Here is a 23778-nt window from a genome sequence, read left to right on the forward strand (position 1 = left end):
TAATCCCGCTCTGCTCTCCTGACTCAGGAACACAAATTTCGGGAAGCCTGCTGGACTCACATAGGCACTTGTGTACTCCAGAGATAGTGTGAACACTCACGTGAAACACAGATACGCGTGAGACGATGAGAAGCATATTTAGCGCTTATGAAGTGCAGAACACAAAATGAATCACTGTCCATGTTTTGTCAATTATCTCAGTCTCACATGAAGCCATCCCCACTGATAGATGCACACATGGATATTTACATATCGTGATATACACAATGTCTTTTAAATGCTGTCTAGGTAGGCATCTCATTAGGTTTTGAAGCAGAGCTCACAGCTGATTGGTCAATGCTGTTATTTGCCGTTTGTCAGGTGTGAGCTGCTCAGATGAGGACGAGAAACCTCGTAAGAGACGGAGAACCAACTCCTCAAGCTCCTCCCCCGTGCTGCTGAAGGAGGTGCCTAAAGTGGTCGCGCCCATTTCTAAAACCATCACGGTTCCTGTGAGTGGCAGCCCGAAGATGAGCAACCTGATGCAGAGCATCGCCAACTCTCTCCCGCCGCACATGTCACCTGTGAAGATCACCTTCACCAAACCCTCCACACAGACCACCAACACCACCACACAGAAGGTCAGTCTGTTTGATGCCCATCAGAGGTCGCGCAGGGTTCACCCGCTCCTAGAACACCTGGATAAAATCAGGGAAATGTACATTTTTCTATTGAGCATTTGATTGGACAAAAAGCTGTGTAGTGCAAGATGACTTCTTTTTAATTTTAAACATGTATATGTGCTAAAAGGTTATTTTATAAATGTTTAGGAGTACACTAACAAATGCATGAGCTCAAAACTAAGAAACATAAAGCTAGTTTTCATGCTGTCACTCAGGTTATTATCGTGACGACGTCTCCCAGCTCAAACTTTGTGCCAAACATCCTGTCGAAGTCTCATAACTACGCTGCCATGTCTAAGCTGGTGTCGAGTGGTGCGCTCATGGTGGCCAATCAGAAACAGACCATGGTGATATCAGCGGGCTCCAGTGCCGCCCCGGGACCCAGTCCTGTTGCCGTGACGACAGTGGTGTCCTCCAGTCCTTCAGTGGTGATGTCCACGATCGCACAGGGTGAGTGTCTGTGTGTTGGAAGTGTGTGTGATGTTTTTGAGTGTGTACATTACTGTGTGTGTGTTACAGGTGGGTCGTCCACTGCAGTGAAAGTGGCCTCCACGCGTTTGCCGTCTCCTAAAGCTCTGGTTGGCTCTCCGCCGCAGATCCTGCAGATTTCCAAAGCGCACACACAGACGGCTGCAGTTCAATCGGTGTCTCCTAAAGGGTTGCAGGCGTCACCCGTCTCTTCCTCCGCTCAGAGCATCGGCACGTCCCCCGGTGCCAAACCCACCATACAGATCAAACAAGAGTCAGGTCAGACACACACACCAGCACAACACCACAAAACACACAAACATCACACATTCACCTGCATGAGTCCCAGTTGTTTAAGGATAATTCTGTGTTTAAAAAAAACGTAAGCATTTGTGGCGTAATGTCGATTACCACAAAAACTCATTTCAACTCGTCCATCAGTTTTTAATAAGTTCAATTGTGGTTTAGGGCTGGACGATGTTATTGAATATCGATGATGTCTTACAAATCTCCTGATTGACTCATTGACAGACGATGATCGACAATATCAATAAATGGCAAAACCATGTACCTGTGAAGTCGCTAGATATATTAAACAGTAGCCCAGGGTAGGGGCCCTGGTATTCATAATTTTTCTAATTATCGGAATCGTTATTTTGTCTGACCTGATTACGATAAACTTTAAAATGCGCTCTGTTGGCTCTGATGCCACCGCCTCTCTCTGAAATGTTACTGCTTGTAGTCTGGCTCAATGTCCCGCCCACAGTATTATCGGATTGGTTACATGTCACGAGTAAATGGCCAGTCGACACTGTACTCGGTAGTCGTGGGGGAGAGTTGGCAAAGAGGAAAACAGTGAGAGAAAGATGCATCATTAGAGGACAAGCTGTTTTCAAAGGTAAGAATGCAGATACTGAATTTGCAATAAACATCACAATACTCTATGCCAACGGTCACCAATTAGCGGTCCGGGTCCGAACCCTGAATTTCTTCCATCTGGACAGACATAATGGCAATGATCGGCCCCAAATATTGGTTATCGTTCTCCTTGATTACTAATAATCATTATCTGTATCGGCCCTGAAAAAACCATATCGGTCGACCCCTAGCCCAGGGTGTAACATTTGCACCCGTCATCCACCAAATGCGACGAGGCTCAGTCCAGCTCCTTATTCGCAAGCTCCTCATCCAAATGCAGGTATTTCATGAGCGGGTAATTTTGCAACAGTGTTGGGTGACCTGTAAGATGTCTCAGAGTAACACATGACAAGAAATGCTGTTAAACACAAAGACACGCGCTTGAAGAAACACTTGATTAGATTTTTAAGCGTGTCCTGTGGAACACATGCATGTAAAGAGTTATCACTATTTATTTTCTGTTTCAGTCATCTGAAAACTGTTTGAGAAATCCGCGTCTGAGACCGTCAATCCGCGCATCTTATCACGTGACTCATTGTGCATGACACCGCGGAGACTCACAGCATGTGGAGGCTCATGCTACTCTCCACGATCCACACACAACTTACCACACGCCCCATTGAGCGCGAGAACCACTAATCACAACCACAAGGAGGTTACCCCATGTGACTCTACCCTCCCTAGCAACCGGGCCAATCTGGTTGCTTAGGAGACCTGGCTGGAGTCACTCAGCACACCCTGGATTCAAACTCGTGACTCCAGGTGTGGTAGTCAGCGTCAATACTCGCTGAGAGACCCAGGCTCGCATTGTCTTTAGTTCTTAATTTTTAGGCTATTAGTAATTTTCCACCTGTTGTTGTAGATGAATACTTGTGTGATGGGTAAGGTTTGGATTTGGGGAGGTGGTTAGAAAAGATTTTTTAACACTTCGTTATTTTTATTGCTTTTACATTTTTGAAGCAAAATCAATAAAGCAAAAATATTCAGTGACCCTCAGCAGGGGGGTTGACGATATAATCGGATATCGCAATATTTTTAAGGTGATTATCAATGAAATATTTTTTACATATCGCCCAGCCCTATTGTGGTTACACTCATTCACTCATGTTGGAAATACACAAGGCAATGAAATAACCCGTCAAACATCAAAGTCGCTTTTTTCTACTGTATTGCATTTACAGGGTTCGCACAAGGTCCTTGAAGTGCTTGAATTTATCTTTTAGAAATGTAACTACTGGAATACCTGGAGAATCACCTTGTTTTGTTGAAAAGTGCTTGAAATTAAACGTAACATTTCTCCTGTGTAATGTGTGTGTCCATCAAAGATGAGATCCCGCACTCCACTTTCATTGAATAATGTGTCTTTTAATACCCTTTCTGTTCTTTAAAGTCAGCTGTTGTTTTGTCATTGAAGTGTTATTATATTGAATCATATCATACATTGAAATGAATCGTGAGTAAGTGCATTACTGTAAATGGGATGTTTCTTTAAGAAAACATCTGGGACGAGTTGAAACGGTACATGATGTAGTGTACATTATGCCACTAATGCCGTATGATAGAGCTGAACTTGTGCTGAATCAGTGTTTTTGTTTACAGGTGTGAAGATCATCACACAGCAGATGCAGCCCAGTAAGATTTTACCCAAACCTTCCAGTGCTGCTCTGCCCAGCAGTAGCTCCGCCCCAATCATGGTCGTCAGCAGCAACGGAGCCATAATGACCACCAAACTGGTGTCTGCTGCCACAGGTACCACAATGACCCTTAACCCCATCAGCCCAGACACAATGAATGTCCTGTGGAGATGAGTATGCATTATCTTGAAAATTCTTGTCTGAAACCAAAAAATATATATTATTTTGAATAAGACTGTTTGGAATAATTCAATTCTAATTGTTATTATTGGGGATGCATCAAAACCACTTCATTATAAAATAGAGTAAACAGAAAAGAATTACATAAAAAATGTTTTAAAGATTTCCTGTTTCAGTGGCATACCCAAAATTAAAGGCTTATAAAAAACAAGGAGGGTCAAGTATTTGGCATCATTGTAAAGAAAACTTTTCAAACATTATAATGATATAGATTATGATACATTCTGAGAGTCTCGGCCTAAGAAACTTTTTTTTTTCTTATTTGACATTATATATCTCTGGGTGTAAATAAGGTGGCTTCAAAAAACTTTTGTTTTGTTCCCAATCATGTCAACTGTATCTGAGAAAGCATTTGTGTTGATATGACAAAGCAATCAAAAATAATTTATCATAGTGTCCAAAAACATCTCCAAACAAATAAAACATAATAATTGTACATAAGAACTAATTACACATGCAAACACAACAATGACTAAAGGTTTGCATAGCATGCAGACATGATTTTAGTAATGAGATTTCACAGAATGAGTTTCATTCTGTGTCATTTGAGTCATCATTGAGTCTGTGTCATGTATTTGGCGCCATCTCCTGGTGGTCATATGTAACATTGTGCTTCATGTGGATTATCTAATGATCTATACATCTGATTATCTCTTTGAGAGCTTTCCAACAACATATGACACATGGATATTTGATGAGTTTGATGCTTTTACTGATTGCAATAATATGTACAGTGCAGTTTATTCATAAATTATCAAAACGAAACACTTCTGATTTATCTGCAAATTTCAAAGCACTTTCATTTCTGACACTAGTCTAAATAGTCTCTTTTAAAAATGCTTTAGCCAATAGATACATTACATACATAAAAAGTGCTTCTCTCAAAGTCACCAGAATTGAATGCTTTGGTGTTGTCTCTAAAATAAGGGAACACTTGGTCCTATTTCTGTGTGTATCCTGAGCTGAAATCCTGCAGGCATACATGGGTGGGGCTATGCCATCATTATGCCACATTATTATGGAACACATTTTGTCAAAGGAAAATACATTTTTAAATAGAATAGAATGACAAAAAATAAAATATATTGATAAATGCATGTTAAAAAGCACAAAAATGACATTTGCAATATTTTACGTGTTACTTTTTGCACTTTAACAAGCCAACAACCCAATTTTAATGTATCCTTTGCGATTCACAAAATTATTGTATGGCTTCAGGAGACTTTGAATATAATGCATGAGTCATATAGACTAGTTTAATGGTGCTTTTATGCTTCTATAATGTCATATTGGAGCAAAAACACACACAGACCTTATTCACGCTAGCGCCATCTTTGATTTTTAATGGGAGGGTGTGAGGGAAAGACTTGCCATCTCTTCAATGGCATGAACGGTATAAAGCTGTAAAAAGCTCCTAGATCACATCTGATTATCCACAACTCATGTTGTCTGGAATCTTTTGTCTACGAAATATTCTTGAAATGAAGTTTTTTCAATGTTTTGTCCACAGAATGATCTAAAAACACTTTTAGACTGCAGTACACCCATTGAAGAGACTGTACATCTATCCCGCACAGCCTCATTGTCTTTCACATCAAAAATCAAAGATGGCGCTGCTGTGAATAAGGTCAATTATTGGAAAACACTCTTCATTAATGCACTAATGACCATGAGAGTGATCTCTTCACTTATGTAGATGTGGACTTTAATGTGAAACATAAACAATGCTTTTACTCCATGTGAGTGTTTCTGTTACCGGATTTTAAAGTAGTAGTTGCTGTTTAAGTTTTCGGCCTTTTTTGTTCTCTTTCATTTTATGCCATTTTTCAGCTGAACATTTTCAGTGGCCGAAATTTCGGTGCATTCCTACTCGGCATCATCTGAGCATTGAACATGTTGAATTGTGTTGGATAATGTCTGATGTCATGTTTGTTTTGTAGGTACTCATGCGACATACACGCGTCCGTCAGTCAGTCCTGCTCTCGGCGCTCGTGTGGCCACTTCTCCCGCCGGAGCCACTTACGTCAAAACCACCAGCGGCAGCATCATTACAGTCGTGCCCAAGTCACTGGCCACACTGGGAGGAAAAATCATCACCAGCAACATGGTGTCCGGTCAGAAATAACTGTGTATTCTGATTCTAGACTGCAGATCAGGGTTGTATGTGCTGTCGCATCAATGTTGTGTTGTTTATTGACAGGAACTACCACTAAAATCACCACCATCCCCATGACATCTAAACCCAACGTGATCGTGGTGCAGAAGACCACTGGGAAGGGAACGACCATCCAGGGGCTGCCGGGGAAGAATGTGGTGACGACACTGTTAAATGCAGGGGTAAGATCATCCAGGGGTGTCAAGCATCTCACAGGCCAGAGGAAAAAACACTTAGTAGTTTGATAGAAGTGTAAGTGGTACAAATTTTGTTTAGCACACATAAAAGTATGGGGAAAAACCGTTTGACAGGAAAGTCTTATGAGTTTTGAGCGGCATGATGCTGTGTAGACAATGACAGAATTTACAGCAAATGATCTGCAGAAGCTTTGACTTCATGAGACCGCCTAAATTTAGACATGTGAATAATCGATTACTGCGACAGCATTTTAGACAAACACATACAATAATTGTGCAACTCAAGATACAAATGATTCATTTTTGTTGCTTTAAAAATCGACATTCTGATCATTATCCTTTACAATTATACTGACATTTCCTAAGATCTTTTTATGAGACTGTGTCTGTGTGTGTTGTGTGTCTGTGTTTGTGTCTGTGTGTGTGTGTGTGTTGTTTGTTTGTGTGTGTGTGGTTTGTGTGTGTGTGTTGTTTGTGTGTGTGTGTGTTTGTGTGTGTGTGTGTTTGTGTGTGGTGTGTGTCTGTGTGTGTGCGTGTGTTTGTGTGTGTCTATATGTGTGTTTGTGTGTCTGTGTGTGCGTGCATGTGTATGTGTGCGTTTGTGTGTGTGTGGTGTGTGTGCTTGTGTGTGTGTGTGCTTGTGTGTCTGTGTGTGTGTGTGTGTGTGTGTGTGTGTGTGTGTGTGTGTGCTGATTGTGTGTGTATGTGTGTTTTTGTATGTGCCTGTGTTTGTGTGTGGTGTGTCTGTGTGCGTGCGTGTTTGTGTCTGTGTGTCTGTTTGTGTGTGTCTGTTTGTGTGCGTGTGTGTGTCTGTTTGTGTGTGTGTGTGTCTGTTTGTGTGTGTGTGTGTGTGTCTGTTTGTGTGTGTGTGTCTGTGTGTGTGTGTGTGTGTTTGTGTGTGTGTCTGTTTGTTTGTTTGTTTGTGTGTGTGTGTGTGTGTCTGTTTTTGTGTGTGTGTGTGTATGTGTGTGTGTCAGGGAGAAAAGACTCTTCAGGCGGTGCCTGGAGCGAAGCCCGCCATCATAACAGCATCTCGTCCCATCACTAAAATGATCGTGACACAGCCCAAGAGTCTGCCCGTTGGCGTTCAGCCCTCCACCACCACCAAAATCATCCCCACAAAGATTGTCTATGGACAGCAGGGCAAAACACAGGTCAGAGGTCATGACCTTCATGTCATACATCACATGCAGTTTTAGATGTCTAATAATTATTTATTAAGCTGGTGTCTTTTATGCATGTAAATGTTTACACTGTACAGATGTGAAACAACAAGCTTGCATTGTAGTTTCAAAATGTTTATTACTGGAATACTTGATTTTGATTGATTAGTTCTGTGACACACATATTAGTGTCTAAAGGCTCTATTTGTCTCATACAAATGTTTTTCTCCATAGCTGTTTTAATGTATCACTCCACACTCAAATTATAAAATGATATACTCTCAATGTCTCATGTCCATTTATTGATTTTTTTCAATATTGTAACCCAATCATGAGCTGTAATGTTTGTGAAACTGTTGATCTGATCAGTGTCGCGCTGTCTGCAGGTTCTGATCAAGCCAAAACCAATCACGTTCCAGACTGCGGTTGTGAGTGAGCAGACGCGACAGCTCGTCACAGAGACACTGCAGCAGGTGTCACGCAGCGCAGACGCAGGCGCAGGCGCAGGCTCCAGCCAGGAGGGGGCGCTGAAAGATGATTCGTCCTCATATACAGAGAGCGGGCCAGCGTCAGCTGACAACACACACGGTCAGCAGCACACAACATGAGAGACACACAAATCACTGAAAGTAACTGATGCTGTAGAGCAATTATGATCCATAAACAACTGTCTCTAAAATTCATATTCTTATTGCTTTACTGGCAGAACATACTTTAGTACATATTGAAAAAGCATTGTAACAAAAAATAATAATAAAATGAAATGAAATTATAGTGGTAAATAAATGTGTCTTCCTCTCTCTGTATAATGTACTTACAGTACCAAAATAAGTCAAGTGACGTAAACAAAGGAATATAGGAAATGAAGTGGAAAATACAAGAAAATGAGAAGGTAAAGATGACAATCTGTCTCTTTGTGTCTCAGAATCTCAGCCTGTAGTTCACGTGATCACCTCTAGAGGGCAGGAGTGGACAGGAGAGGAAGTGTCCGTGGAAGCTTCTCCCACCATCATTTATCAGGACATGACAGGAGAATCACAATCAGCCACATCCACCATCAAAGCCCTGCTGGAGCTGCAGCAGACCAGCGGTGTGTGTGTGTTACCTGTCTGACCTGTGGACCCCGTCCTGTTGTGTTCTTTTGTATTAACATGTGTGTGTGTGTGTCTGTGTTACAGTGAAGGATAAAGGCGACTCTAAGCCGCGGCAGCACACAATTGATCTGAGTCAGATGGCAGTGCCCATCCTGCTGCCCACTGAGAGGAGACAGTCACCAGAACCATCCAATCAGAGTGCAGCAGAGTCTGAACCAGTCACTGAATCCATGACTACAGGTACAGACCAGATACACTTAAAAAAACCTTTTAACACAGGCTTTGTCTCGTCTCGAAGGCTGCATGCCCCGCAGGTCAGGGTCAGGGTCAGGGTCAGGGTTAGGGTTAGGGCTTTTTTCAGAAACGCAAGTAGGACACTCTGAATGCATCCTTTGAATGCGAGCTTCTTTTACAGGAATTGTGAGGATGCTGGAGGTGTATCCTTACTTTGGCACTCACAACTTAAATATACATCATTTTTCTGAGAAAATGACACTGATTTACCTGAAAATATGATGTTCAAATGCAAGTAATGTTGATTCCTTAGTTGAAGTGGCTCAGTTGACAGGTGTAAAATTATAATAATATATAATGTAAAATAAAGTAAATATTAAAGTACAGCTGCAAAAATAAATTTTCTTTTCTCTCTACATCGTTATAACTCTCCTAAAGTTTACCTCAGAGATTCCCTTCTCACTCGGAGCGCTCATACAGGTTGAGTGACGTGTGCTGTTTCAGTTTGTCTTACGAAGGCCGTCTCATTTAACCCTTTAAGCTCTGAAGGTGTTTTTTAGTGGCATACCCAAAGTTAAAGGCAAATGTTTTAATGATATAGATTATGATACATTCTGAGACTCTCAGCCTGAGAAACTGCTGAAAAATCACAAAAAAAAGTCAAAAATGTACTATTTTTCTGATTTGACATTATATATCTCTGGGTGTAAATAAGGTGGCTCTGAAAAACTGCTTTTGTTTTGTTCCCAATCATGTCTGTATCTGAGAATCATTTTGTGTTGATACGACAAATCAATCAAAAGTTATAGCATTACAAAAATAATTTATCATAGTGTCCAAAAACATCTCCAAACAAATAAAACATAATAATTGTACATAAGAACTAATTACACATGCAAACACAACAATGACTAAAGGTTTGCATAGCATGCAGACATGATTTTAGTAATGAGATTTCACAGAATGAGTTTCATTCTGTGTCATTTGAGTCATCATTGAGTCTGTGTCATGTATTTGGCGCCATCTCCTGGTGGTCATATGTAACATTGTGCTTCATGTGGATTATCTAATGATCAATACATCTGATTATCTTGTGTGTGGACTCGTTTGAAAGATAATCACCTCCTCTAAGTAATGATATGTGATATTTTATGTTCTGTTTATTTTTTGTGAAGTTATAAGCGGAAACGCGGCATATAAGTAACACCAACATAATTGTCAGAGACATATAATTAGCTATTACTCACTATATTGTTATCTGTGAGTAAAACAAATAGGCTGGTTGTATTCTACTCTTTGAGAGCTTTCCAACAACATATGACACATGGCTATTTGATCAGTTTGATGTTTTCACTGATTACAATAATGTGTGCAGTGCAATTTTATCATAAATGATCAAAACGGAACACTTCTGATTTATCTGCAAATTTCAAAGCACTTGTTCAGTTTTGATCATAATATCTACATGCATTGGAAAGTAGAGCTTCTAATCTTTCAAACAATACCTATTTTGTGTTGGTCAAGACTGTAGTTATTCATATTTTGATGATTATATTTTGTTCTCTCGGGCCCATCCGAGCTTAAAGGGTTAAACAAGCCCAGCGTCAATACACCTACAGTTTTAGGTGGTTATGACATCACAACCAACATTTACATACATGCTATCACTCTCTTAAACAACTGATGTACATCCGTATTGACTCGCAAAGTGTTTTGGAGCGTTCCTTCTTACAAGTAACCTGTTGCTTTTAGTAATGGCTAAAGTGACTCCCATTTACATTAATGCTATTTTTTTCTCACCATCTGTTGGCTGAGACTTTCTCTTCTAGAATGTTTGCAATGTGCTTGGCTTCCAAGTGTGAAGAAAAGTAATCTGTTTGTGTTGTTTTTACTGGCATGTGTTTTTGTGTTATCTTCCTGAGCAGCAGTGTACAGAGAAGTGAGGTGTGTGTTGTGTTTGTTTCAGGGAAAGTGAGTAAAGCTGTGATTGGTGGAGAGGTCTCTGGATCCATCAGTCAGAATCTGACCGTTTCCTGTTCATCATCAACAGTGAAGAGTAGCGTTCCCTCACCATCTGCACACGCCTCACGACAGGTCAGAAGTGCTTAAAACACATCCTTGCATGATTAAAGCAATAAAATCATGCATCATCAATACTGGTTGACTTCTTTAAATGAGGTCAGATTGGATTTGTACCACATTACCATTTTTCACTCACTGGAAAACCTGAACTGACTGAACCAGACAAAAATAGCTTAATGAGCGGAAGTAAACCATCATTGGGGTTGTTGATAAATAAGGTGATAAACATGAAGAATCTTTTTTAAAAAACACCTGTCAAGTTTGTAGAAATTTCATTTTCGTTTCCATGTTGGTTTCATAAATATTTGAAAAACATTTCTAGCATTTTCTATGTAAAAATGTATTAAATGGCTCATTTAAAATGCCATGTGGTGTAACCATCAAGTGAAAGGTACTTTCAGGGTTCCCACACATCCTGGAAAACCTGGAATTTTGTAATGCATTTTTCCAGTCATGGAAGAAGAGAAAGTGGAAGAAATGCGATTAAAGCGTTTACACGCCTGTATAAAGTGGAGTACTCCATATATCTTACTCTGATTATGAGCATAATCACAATACTCTGTTTACATGAGCTACAGCTTATTCACAGTATTGCCTTAATCACATTGTAATCGTATTATGAGGGTGCATATTTATATTTATACAGTGAAAATATTATTTTTTGTTTTAACATTGCTGTTGTTTCAACCACAAAAACACTTGAGTCGTAAATGTTTTTTAAATGAGTTCACAATCTGAGATGGTAGCGTTGTGATGCTGCCTCTACACCTCAGGATGTGAATTCATTTTCAATAATAAATAAACAATCTGAGTCCGCTCATACCACGGTTACCAAATGTAGGAGTCTGTGATTTCTGTGACGTAAAAAGAAAATATGGAATCACTGAATCAGTCATGAAAATGGCATTATCTGTAAAACGAGGAATGTCTCAGAATTTGAATTCTTTTAATGCACAAATAATCACATTTAAATTGCATTATGTCCTAGTGTGATTATTATACTGCAAAAGGCTGCGATTTAATTATATATAAAATCTGCATGTGCGCAAGATTCTTCAAAATGAACGTGTGCAATGAATTAACAAATAACCATTTAATAACTACAATATGCATCATGATCTCTCATGTGTTTATGTGTTGGGCACATAAAATGTCTAACTAAAGGTCTAAAGTGACCTGCTGTAAGACTGTTGTTGTTGTTCTCTCAGGTGGAGGTGTGTTCGGCGCAGAAGGATGTGGCAGAGCAGGTGGTGATGGAAGAGGGCGGGTCAGAGGGTGACACATTGGACCCACAAACAGGTTTATTCTACCGCTCGTCTCAGCAGCCTGTGAGTCAAGCTCCTCCCCCTCTACAGCAGCACCGCCCAGCTCCGCCCACTCTCAGCAAACCTGCGGCCGTCCCAGCTGAAACACCCACCTCCTCTAAGAGGGCTGAGCCGGCCACACCCAGACCGTCTGTTCAGAGAGAGAGACCCGCCCCCTCCGCCTCTCTCTCACCCTCTGCTGGTACACCGCCCGCGCAGCAGCCCGCCACCTCAAATCCACCGCACACACCACAGCTGCCCAAACTGCAGCAGGCGCCCACATCACACAACAGACCCAACACACACATGCAGCTGTCGCAGCCGCCGCCACTGCAGGCGCATCACCCTGTGGGCTCCAGCAAAACACCCAGCAGCAGTCAGGTGACACGCACATCTCTCTCACTCTCTCTGTATGTCTGTGGTTATAATCGGAGAATGGAATACTAGCATACTTCATAGTGTTTATACTGTATACTGCATACTTTTCAAAATACTATATGAAATGGCTGAAGAGACACTTTCATCAGCGCTTAAAGGGATAGTTCATCCAAAAATATTGTTCCAACACAAAAGGAGAGAAGGCAGAATGTTAGACTCACTTTTATTGTACAGAAAAAAATATGCAATGAAATTGAGTGGTGACAGTCCGTAACAGTCTGTCTAATCCACACAAAACATTTCTAACAGTAGGAGGGTGATTCTCACTAAAGCTGTCAAGAAAATGTCCTGGTCATATTTAACCCCAAATCAATACAAAATATGAGATGTTATTTTGCTTAGAGAAAATTTGCATTTATGCCCATTAAGATATTTTACATTATTTGCGTACGTACATTTTACCCACCAGTTTACCCAAATTTTTACTATTCCCATTTTTTTCAGTGATTATTCCCATTACCATAACACTGTCATTTTTACTTGTAGGTGTGTCTTTTTTATTTATTTTTATTGTTATTATTATTAAAATCTGCAAAAATGGAAGGCGGAACCAAGAAAGCACTGCTATGATGTCTAAATACATAAAAAATGTTAAATATTTTTTTTCGCATTGTGGTAATGAGAATTCAACTCTGTGGACCCGTCGGGGGGTCCAAAAAGTTGCGCTATATCGCGAAAAAAGTTTATGCTTAAAATTCTCAAGTCCCTGTATACGTAAATCAGGCATATGATTTAAAGAGAATCTGAACTTTTCAGAGATAACATCACTTCTGCATTTATGTTACTTAAAATAACAAAATAAAACCTGAAAACATTTGCGTCGCAAATAAGCGCCACCTAGTGGTTATGTGGTGAAACATTCATATGAATATAAAAGTCGTTAAAATAGCACTTAATTAGACAAGTCATATATCAAATGAAAGCTCTCATTTTCAGGAATGTGACTGTACAGTTTATTTTGTTGCACTAATATCACAGTTTAAAAGATCTTCAAAAGAATCACAAAGTGAAATATGATTTCTGTAAGTCATCAAATATAAACGTCTCTTTTATGCTCTGATAACTGCTGCTGTTAGCCCCAAATATCTAAAAACTTTATTTCTGCTTTTACCTTAGAAAGTTCTCTAAAAAATGAGCCATTGTTTACTTGTCTGTGAGCTTGATTGTGTGAATAATCCAATGTTATATCTTAGATGTCCAGAATAAAATATGCCATCCAGAAGGAAAAGCATGCTAAACTAATCATCAGATATATGTTATTGATTATAAATATAATGTCATATATCATTGCAAAGGGAAGGATCTCAGCTCTCAGAAGATTGATCTTCTAGTCCACTCAGAGACTGAGGTAGTTGATGAAAAAAATGGTGCTTGAACTGAAAATTAGACTGAATGTCTATGGACGAGCACATCTGTGAGGGCTAAAATTCGTTAAAGTGAATATTGTGACGGAAGGTGAGAGAGGAAACATTTTTTTTTTCGAGTACTTCCTGCCATCTAGTGGAATAAAATAAGACTATTTGGAGGGAGATGGGGTGAACAGAACCTGGATTACATACATACAAATTTAGGAATTTTTTTTTTTTTTTTATTCTGTTCATCATATTCTACATTTATTAATAATTAGAGTCTTTTTTTATTTGGAGGCATTCTGAAAATAATTAGACTACTTCTTGGGAGTAAGTCCACAGTATGTGTAAATGGTGAGCTTTTATTTTATTCTTTAGAGTTTAAGAGATTAAGTAAAGTTTTTAACAGTTTTTTTTTAAGATTATTTTTATTAGTATTAAAATCTGTGAAAATGAAAGGCAGGTCCAACAGAGTACTACTATATTGTCTAAATATTTTTTCTTTTTTAAATCTTTTTTTTGCATTGTGGTAATGAGAATTAAGGGGTTTAATGGGCATAACTGTCAAGAAAATAATGACACAATGGAAAAAATCTAAATGGCCCTAAAAATATACTTCATTTTCTATACGCAAAATATAATGTCTTTTTAAATCTTTTTGATTTTGTAGTAAATAGAAGCAGGACATTGTCTTTATTCTTTATTCTACTGCTCTTCTTAGCAGCCTGTGAATCAAGCCCCTCCTCCTCTACAGCAGCTCCGCCCTCCTCTTCTAAGAGGGCGGTGCCAGCCACATCTAGACTGTCTGTTCAGAGAAAGAGTCCTGCCCCCTTCGCCTAACCCTAACCCCTAATATTCGTGGGATTCACCTGCTACTTTGATGTCACATGATGACCTTAGTTATCATGTCAGAATAAATACAGTGATTTTGCAGTATTAATCCCGTTTTGTGTAAAAATGTGGCAAATTTGGCCAACCCAGTCAAATAATGAGTCAAAAAGTGATGTCATATCTCAACTGATACCACTTCCAGTTTATTCATGACGCTGAATATGGAAGGTCATGTTATCTGGGTATTTCATGTATACAGAAAATGTACATACTGTGCACAGTAAGTATATACTGTACTTTATACTGCAGAAATGGAACTAGCAGTCTGTTACTATGCCATGATTATCTATCTGTGTGTGTTTCAGGTGCAGCAGCCCATAATAACACAGGGCGCTACGGTAACTAAGATCACGTTTGGCGGTCATCCGTGTCCGCCGGTGTCCAGCAGCGGTGATGTGTCTGTTAAACTGCAGGCGGAGTCCAGCTCAAGTCTGACAGCGTCTGAGAAACCGTCTGTGTCAGACATCCTGAAGATCTCCATGATGGAGGCGGAGATCGACCCGAGTGCTGGGCATATGCTCGTAGACTCGTCCAGTGACTGCGGCCCACTCACCAAAACTCCGCCCACCTCATCTCTCATCAGCAGCTCTAAACAGACGCACACACACGGACCATTCAGCCACGTCAAGAGTAAAGACGTGGACATCATACAGGTGTGTTTGACTTACAGTTGAGAAGATAATGTGAAGCGAATCACTGGATGACTATTCATGATGATCACAAGTTTTGAACCAAAAGTGGATCGCTCATGTGCAGTTATTCACTTGCTTTAATGCAAAATAAAAGCCATCAATAGAATCTAAACTGATAAGTTAAATAGTGTGATATAGGAATATAGCATGATCTCATTAGAATTAGGGGTGGGTAAAAATATAGATTTTCTGATGCATTGCGATCTCCATAATGAGTCTTAAATCACAAGATCTGTCTTTTACTCTATGCGCAGCACTCCACTACAACAAGAAACCACTCGCATTTGCAGCCAATGTTTTGATCAAAAACAACAAAATTAATATTTAATTCTAATAATGCATGGCATGGATGAGGTAAAGCCATTCAAGTCGGCTCTCGTATATTTGTGCTCATTTACAGAACTGCTGGTTTTCTTAAAGAGACAGTACCGATTTTAGCACGTGTTCAACAAATCAATATAAATACTTGTAAATAGTAGAAATTATGCAATTTATGCAAAAACCATGTAACCAAAAATAATATATGAAATATAATATCATATTTATTTATTAAATTCATGGTTTGTTCATTTTTAACCCTTTAAGCTCGGATGGGCCCGCGAGAAATTTTTGTTTTTTTCAAAATATGAATACAGTCTTGACCAACACAAAATAGGTCTCATTTGAAAGTTTATAAGCTCTTCTTTCCAATGCATGTAGACATTATGACCAAAACTGAACAAGTGCTTTGAAATTTGTAGATAAATCAGAAGTGTTCAGTTTTGATAATTTATAAAAAATGTGCACTACATATTATTACAGTCAATAAAAACATCAAACTGATCAAATAGTCATGTGTCATATGTTGTTGGAAAGCTCTTAAAGAGTAGAATACAACCAGCCTACTTGTTTTACTCACAGACAAAAATATAATGAGTAATAGCTAATTATATGTCTATAACAACTATGTTGGTGCTGCTTATATGTCACGTTTTCACTTACAACTTAATGAAAAATAAAACAGAACATAAAATATCACATATCATTACTTAGAGGAGGTGATTATCTTTCAATCGAGTCCACACACAAGATAATCAGATGCATAGATCATTAGATAATCCACATGAAGCACAATGTTACATATGTCCACCAGGAGATGGCGCCAAATACATGACACAGACTCAATGATGACTCAAATGACACAGAATGAAACTCATTCTGTGAAATCTCATTACTAAAATCATGTCTGCATGCTATGCAAACCTTTAGTCATTGTTGTGTTTGCATGTGTAATTAGTTCTTATGTACCATTATTATGTTTTTTTGTTTGGAGAGGCTTTTGGACACTATGATAAATTATATTTGTAATGCTATAACTTTTGATTGCTTTGTCGTATCAACACACATTTTTTTCTCAGATACAGTTGTCATGTTTGGGAACAAAACAAAAGCATTTTTTCGGAGCCATTTTATTAACACCCCGAGATATATTATGTCAAAAAAGAAAAAAAAAAAGTACATTTTTGGCTTAATTTTTTTTTTTTTTTTTTTCAGCGGTTTCTTAGACTGAGAGTCTCAGAATATATCATAATCTATATCATAAAAAATTTGAAAAGTTTTCTTTACAATGATGCCAAACACTTGACCCTCCTTGTTTGTTTGTTTTTGTTTTTTGTCGAGTTATAAGCCTTTAGTTTTGGGTATACCACTGAAACAGGAAATCTTTAAAAACATCTTAAGAGCTTAAAGGGTTAAAAAGCTAAAATGTGCCCTAGGGCTGTCAATTGAGCAGAGAAACTAAATTCGAATTTTTACCTTAAATATTTTCAAAATTTGAATAATATTCAAATTTTAAAGTCAGCTGATTCTTAAACTGACGTTGTTTCCTTAGTCCACAAGAGGGCGCAATAAATACATAAACCATTCAGCACCATTATATTATTGCAAAGAACATTCCGACTGTTAAAAAAAGAGCATTGATTAAATAAATAAATAGTTTTAGTCGGTCCACATTCTCAAATGTTAAGTCAAAAGTAAAATGAGGGTGGGAAACGCTTCAATAGACTGTTCACATGGTGTTACACTTGCACTGACTCAAGCTTCATAATAACAGTGAAATAGCACATTGTGTTTTATTCAGTACAGCTGTATGTAGAGTAGCAATATTCACAGATAGCAGAGGTATTCGGCTGAACTCGGTGGTGAAGCGGCTCAGAATATGAGCACAGGTCAGGGGCTGTTCAATCAGACGAAACACAACAGACTGGAATCGAACGTGAGGATCTCGAAACACACATTTACAAGGTGTAACATCTTTCCTGACAAAGCGTTTAAACAACTCATAACCTGAGAAACGCTTATAAGAGAGCAAGATGCAACGGCCAAAGACTTCCACCAACTGTAAGGGGCTGTTCACACCGAACACTTTTGCAACCATCCATTTGTATTTGTATGTAAACGTGCGCTAGACGAACGTCTTTGATTCCCTTTGTTTTTGTTTATTCAGCGTCTCGTGCAGGAGTGAGTGTTTTTTAGATGATGTGTCTAATTAAAAAAGAACTTTAAAAGCATATTGAGACAACTGCTTTCTGTTAAACTGTATTTGTTGTGCTGTGTCTCGCCTTTATTAGCGCAGGAATGTGATCGATATGAAGTCATCGTCAGTTCTTGGCACACTTCCAAAATTTGAATGCACAGATTTAGCATTCGAATGTGCATTTTTTTCTTAAATTCGGCGAGTATTCTAATTTCGCATTTTTATTTGACAGCCCCAGTGTGCCCAAAATTATAACAAATAATAATAAAAAAATTAAAATAAGTAAAATTGTATTATGTATGTATTATACTGCTTGTGTTCCCTGAATAGATCTTTCTTGAGCCGTTTGTTTTGCGTGCAGGTGATTCCTCAGTACTCCATCATGCCCGACTCCAGTCAGTCGAATGTGGTGGTGGAACCCAGCGGCTTTCTGGAGATCACAGATTTCACCAGCCAGCGTCTGGACGAGGAGGCCGCCATGGAACAGGAAGTGGACAGCAGCAATGATGAGGGGGCGGCGGCCAGCCCCATGGAGACCTGCGCTGACCAATCACAGTGAAGTGTCTGACCACAGCAGCGTTTGGTTGTGAAGTGTGTACTCCTTTAGACTTGTGAGGAGTTTGAGAGATGAGTTTGAGACCGACTGGAGATTCCCGCGGAGAAATACGACAGAATTACAGGAACATGTATAAAGACACTTTTGTGTATCTTACAGTAAAATATTTTCTATTTGTTTAAATCAAAGACTTTAGAGAAACATTTCAGAGGTCAAATGCATGACAGTGACTGTACAGCGATTTACTCTCTAAATTTTTGTGTTTTCAATGAAATGTTGCGTTATCCTGCAGTGGAACCTGCAAAAACAGATTTCAAAAGGAAAAAGTAGAGATGTTTTTAGTAGCGCTCATGGAAGCACACAGACCGGACGGCTGATTCTGGTCAGAACATGATGATAATGTAGATCTGTGTGCGTGGATTTAACAAGCCAAATTGACTTTTAATCATGTGTAGGAAATTATTTGGATATATCAACAATTGAAATACACTAGTTAAAAAATAAAAACTTTTACTAGTGAAAAATGCCAATTTTTATTAGTGAAAGTGCTCATTTTTTATATTAGTCATTAGGATTGCACTAGTTGAAACATTAATTCTTGATATAAAAAATGGAATTTCAACTAGTAAAAAACATTTTGCTAGCAAAAAAAATTCATAAACAAAAAAGTATTTCACTAGTACAATTTCACAAATGTTCTCTCATTTACTCCTTTTCATATCTATGATTCATTTCTTATTAGTTGAAATTCCAATTTCACACATCAGCACTTCTTACTAGTAAAAATGATCATTTTTTTATTTCAAAATGAGCATTTTCACTAATTGTAATTGAATTGTTGGTATCAGGAATGGACATTTGCACTAGTAACAATGTAATTGATAGATAAATATATATATATATATAATTTTTACTAGTAAGAAGTGCTGATATGCGTCATTGGAATTTCATGCAATTTTTACTAATTTTGAAATTCCATTTCTAATTTCAAGAATTAACAATTAACAAATGAACATTTTCACTAATAGTAATTCCATTGCTGATATCAAGAATTAGCATTTTACTAGTAAAAATTAAAGTGTTGATATCTATAATTCATATCCCGCATGTGATTGAAAAGGGCTTGTGATCGTGTGGAAGCGGTTCAGATAATCGGACGGCGCTTCTATCAAGAGGGATTGAGCTCTTGATTCACGATTCAGTGGAACGATTCATTCTCTCACGACTCACTTTTGTGGCTGGTTCTGTTCTGCTCTCTGATTGGTGTAAAAAGCATTAGCGCGGTTGTGCTGGTGTCTCTCATTCTGAAACACTCTTGTAAAGCTGTGTGTTTTCTCTCTCATTTGCTAAAGCAAAACTCTCCATTTGTGCTCTCTTGACGTGTTGTTTAGCATTTTAACTGTATAAACTTTATTACAAAACTCTTTCGCTCATGATATTCATTGTTTCTCTTATTGTGCGTGTGTTTGCACAGGTGAATGCGTCGTTTCGTCACTCTGCACAGGTATTGTGCATATTAACATTAAACCGTTCTCAGATTACAGGCAGTTTTCTCTGGGTGTGTCGACAGGTGCATTCACAAAACACTCGATCCTGAGAGCAGCCGAGTGTGTGAGTATTACTGAAGAAGTCACACGGATGAACATGTTCACATCTACATCAGAACTCGCACTGTGAGAGACTCGACACGGTTCTGATGGACCTGTTTGTGTGGAAAGTACCAGTGTCATTAAATCCCTCATTGTGATGGTAATAAACAGTGTTGCGGGTGTGTATGTAGGATGAAGGGGGGTTTTGTGTACGTGTAAATGTGCTGGTGTTTCTGGGTGGATTCCAGCATCTGTGGAGTGGGCAGTGCGATGAACTGTGAGCGGTGTAAATAAAGACACAAGAGGGCCGACATTGTGCTCTAATGCACCACCTTCAAAAACACAGCTGGGACTTTCCTTCCATTTTTATCCGCGTGGAATTGCAGAGTTTTTCAGTTTTTCAGTTTTTCATTCACAGATCTATTGATAGTGACATCACACAATCTGATTCAACGCTTCTCATTTGAATCTGCAATGGAGCTGTTGCTGTTTCCCCCCCAACAAATGCACAGTTTTCAGTTTCATTTCTCAGAACTGCAGAATTTACGCAACACCTGATTAAGCTAATTTGTTTTCCCAGCAGTAATTGAGGCGTTGCGTAATGTTTTTGTTTGTTTGGGAGGAGCCAGTTCAGTTGGGACAGTCACTATTGTTGTAGATGAACTGTACACTGAATCAGATCCTCTGTAGAGACAATTATCTTCAATTAAAAGTTATAATTATCCATTAAAGTTATTGTAATGGTTAAATGAAATGAGGAAGTGGGAAACGGCGATCCAAACTCAGGTGTGTCACTTTTATTTGATAAATTAAACACGTCCGCCTCAAGCGTGACGGTAAAGCTTTCAAAACAGCCGACAGCGGCCAACACACACACGCACACACACACACACAGCTGGGTTCTCTCTCTCTCTCTCTTTGGGGTTTTGGGCGGCCTTTTATCTCCCCGCCTCTCACTGTGAACATAAAAATCACAATAAGCAGCAGTTCACCTCAGATGAAAACCTTACAGCTTCCTCTCTCCCCAGATGAACGCTCGGCCATGCCCTTGCCTCCACATATCCCCCGACTCAGATCAGGGACACAGCCCGGCCTGCCCACTACCCCCTTTTTCTAGAAAGTCCACAACAGCCATCTGTGCCCCCGGCCTGTGGACCACCTTGAACTTAAACGGCTGGAGTGCCAGATACCAACGAGTGATCCGGGCGTTGGCATCCTTCATGCGGTGGAGCCACTGGAGCGGGGTGTGGTCCAAACAGAGGGTGAATGCTCGTCACAGCAAATAGTAGCGGAGGGTGAGGACTGTCTACTCGATGGCCAAACACTCCTTCTCTATGGTGCTGTACTTAGTCTCATAGAGAGAGTCCAACTAATGTACAGCACCGGGCACTCCTCCCCCTCCACCATCTGGGACAGAACAGCACCCAACCCCCTGTACAATGCGTCCGTCTGTAAAACAAAAGGGAGAGAGTAGTCGGGGGAATGCAGCTTTTACCTGCTTGAAAGCCCATTGGCACGGCTCCGTCCACTGGACCAGGTCTGGAGCTCCCTTTTTAGTGAAATCAGTCAGCGGGCTGGTGACATCCAAATAATTAGGCACAAACCTTCAATAATAGCCAGCCAACCCCAGGAACTGTCTCACCTCCTTTTTGGTCTTGGGTCTTGGGCATGTCACAGTTGCTGCGGTTTTATCAATTTGGGGGTGCACTTGCCCATGACCCAAGTGGAACCCCAGATACCGTACCTCTACCTGCCCAATTGCACACTTCTTCATGTTTGCTGTGAGCCCCACTCGCTGCAGCGACCTCAGAACTGCCCTCAGATGCTGCATGTGCCGATGCCAGTCATTACTGTAAATAATGATATCATCCAAATAAACAGTGTCCGGTCTGAGGACGCTGAAATGCAGCCGGGGCCCCAAACAAACCGAACAGAAGGGTCACAAATTGGTGTTATCCAAACAGTGTGGAGAAGGCTGTTTTCACACGGGACATCAGCGTTAAGGGGATCTGCCAATATTCCTTTGTTAAATCCAGTGTCAAATAAAAGCGAGCTGTGCCTAACCGATCGAGCAGTTCGTCAATACGAGGCATTGGATACGCGTCAAATTTCAACACCGCGTTGACTTTCCTATAATACACACAGAACCGGACAGAATCGCTCTTAGGTACCAGAACCACCGGGCTGGCCCAATTGCTGTGGGATTCTTCTATTACGCCCATATCGAGCATGGCCTTTAATTCTTCCCATACTACTTGTTTTTTGTTTGGGTATCCGGTAGGGCTGACTACATACCACTACACCTTGGGTTGTCTCGATGTGGTGTTTTATGAGATTAGTGTGGCCGGGGAGAGGCGAGAACACGTCAGAGAAATTATTTTGCAATCTGGCAACCTCTGTATGTTGTGACAGCGAGAGGTTGTCTCCACAATGGATCGGGGTGAACTGATTGGCTTTTAGACTCACCTCTGGGCCCCCACCTCCAACACAGGGCACTGCTCTCGAGGGCACTCTCAGGTGAAAACCCTTACCGCTTCTCTCTCAGATGAACGCACCTCCACAGTTATCAAATAATTAAAGGTACTTAATGAGAGTATAATGTAATGTAAAGTCATTTCTGTTCCAAAATAATGATGCTCCCCTTGTCTATCATTGGTCATACACAGTTTTGTAGTCCTGCACCAAACTCACGCTATGGGCTAGAAGTTCACATGTTGGGCCTGTCTAACAAACGGAACAATGTCTTACAAGAAATAGGAGGGATACAAGTATTTAGGGTCAATTAATTATATCAATTAAATTATTCAAAAATACTTTAAAAATGTAATTCACACAAAACAATTACTTCAATACACATCTAGTATGATGAACGTGTTTTCAATTACTGAGTCATTTTGATATTTTTATCTGGGGCTGAAAGTCAAAAATGTCATGTGGTGTAAATAAAAAAATCTCATTAAAGGGACAGTTCACCCAAAAATGAAAATTATGCAATCATTTACTCACCCTCATGCCATCTCAGATGTGTATGACTTTTTCTTCTGCAGAACACAAATGAAGACTTTTAGAAGAATATATCAGCTCTGTAAGTGAATGGTGACTAGAACTTTGAAGCTTTTTAAAAGCACATAAAGGCAGCATAAAAGTAATCCATAAGACTCCAGTTGTTTAATCCATGTCTTCAGAAGTGATATGATAGGTGTGGTTGAGCAACGTCAATATTTAAGTCCTTTTTTGACTATAAATCTCCACTTTCACTTTCACATCCTTCTTCCTTTGTTTTTTGTGATTCGCATTCTTTGTGCATATCGCCACCTACTGTTAGGGAGGAGAAAGTATAGTAAAAAAAGTACTTAAATATTGATGTGTTTCTCACCCACACTTATCAGATCACTTCTGAAGACATGGATTAAACCACTGGAGTCTTATGGATTACTTTTATGCTGCCTTTATGTGCTTTTTGGAGCTTCAAAGTTCTAGCCACCATTCACTTGCATTATATGGACCTACAGAGCTGAGATATTCTTCTAAAAATCTTAATTTGTGTTCTGCAGAAGAAAGAAAGTCACACACATCTGAGATGACATGAGGGTGAAT

The 23778-nt window shown here is 39.5% G+C and overlaps 1 protein-coding gene across 2 annotated transcripts in view; it reads left to right on the forward strand.

The window, feature by feature from the left end:
* Nucleotides 1-23117, forward strand: part of LOC127433808 (BRCA2-interacting transcriptional repressor EMSY-like) — a 30475-nt gene extending 7358 nt beyond the window's left edge. For both annotated transcript variants that reach the window (XM_051686036.1, XM_051686034.1), the window contains exons 8-21: nt 361-620; nt 878-1112; nt 1182-1409; nt 3648-3797; nt 5863-6036; nt 6123-6259; nt 7252-7428; nt 7824-8025; nt 8363-8527; nt 8616-8771; nt 10732-10859; nt 12056-12532; nt 15135-15482; nt 18398-23117. In XM_051686036.1, coding sequence (XP_051541996.1) covers nt 361-620; nt 878-1112; nt 1182-1409; nt 3648-3797; nt 5863-6036; nt 6123-6259; nt 7252-7428; nt 7824-8025; nt 8363-8527; nt 8616-8771; nt 10732-10859; nt 12056-12532; nt 15135-15482; nt 18398-18595 — 3035 coding nt within the window. In that variant the 3' untranslated portion in view covers nt 18596-23117. The remainder of the gene's footprint in view (nt 1-360; nt 621-877; nt 1113-1181; nt 1410-3647; nt 3798-5862; nt 6037-6122; nt 6260-7251; nt 7429-7823; nt 8026-8362; nt 8528-8615; nt 8772-10731; nt 10860-12055; nt 12533-15134; nt 15483-18397) is intronic.
* Nucleotides 23118-23778: the final 661 nt, after the last annotated feature.

This window comes from Myxocyprinus asiaticus, chromosome 43 (assembly GCF_019703515.2).
Source record: "Myxocyprinus asiaticus isolate MX2 ecotype Aquarium Trade chromosome 43, UBuf_Myxa_2, whole genome shotgun sequence".
Taxonomy (NCBI): Eukaryota; Metazoa; Chordata; class Actinopteri; order Cypriniformes; family Catostomidae; genus Myxocyprinus; species Myxocyprinus asiaticus.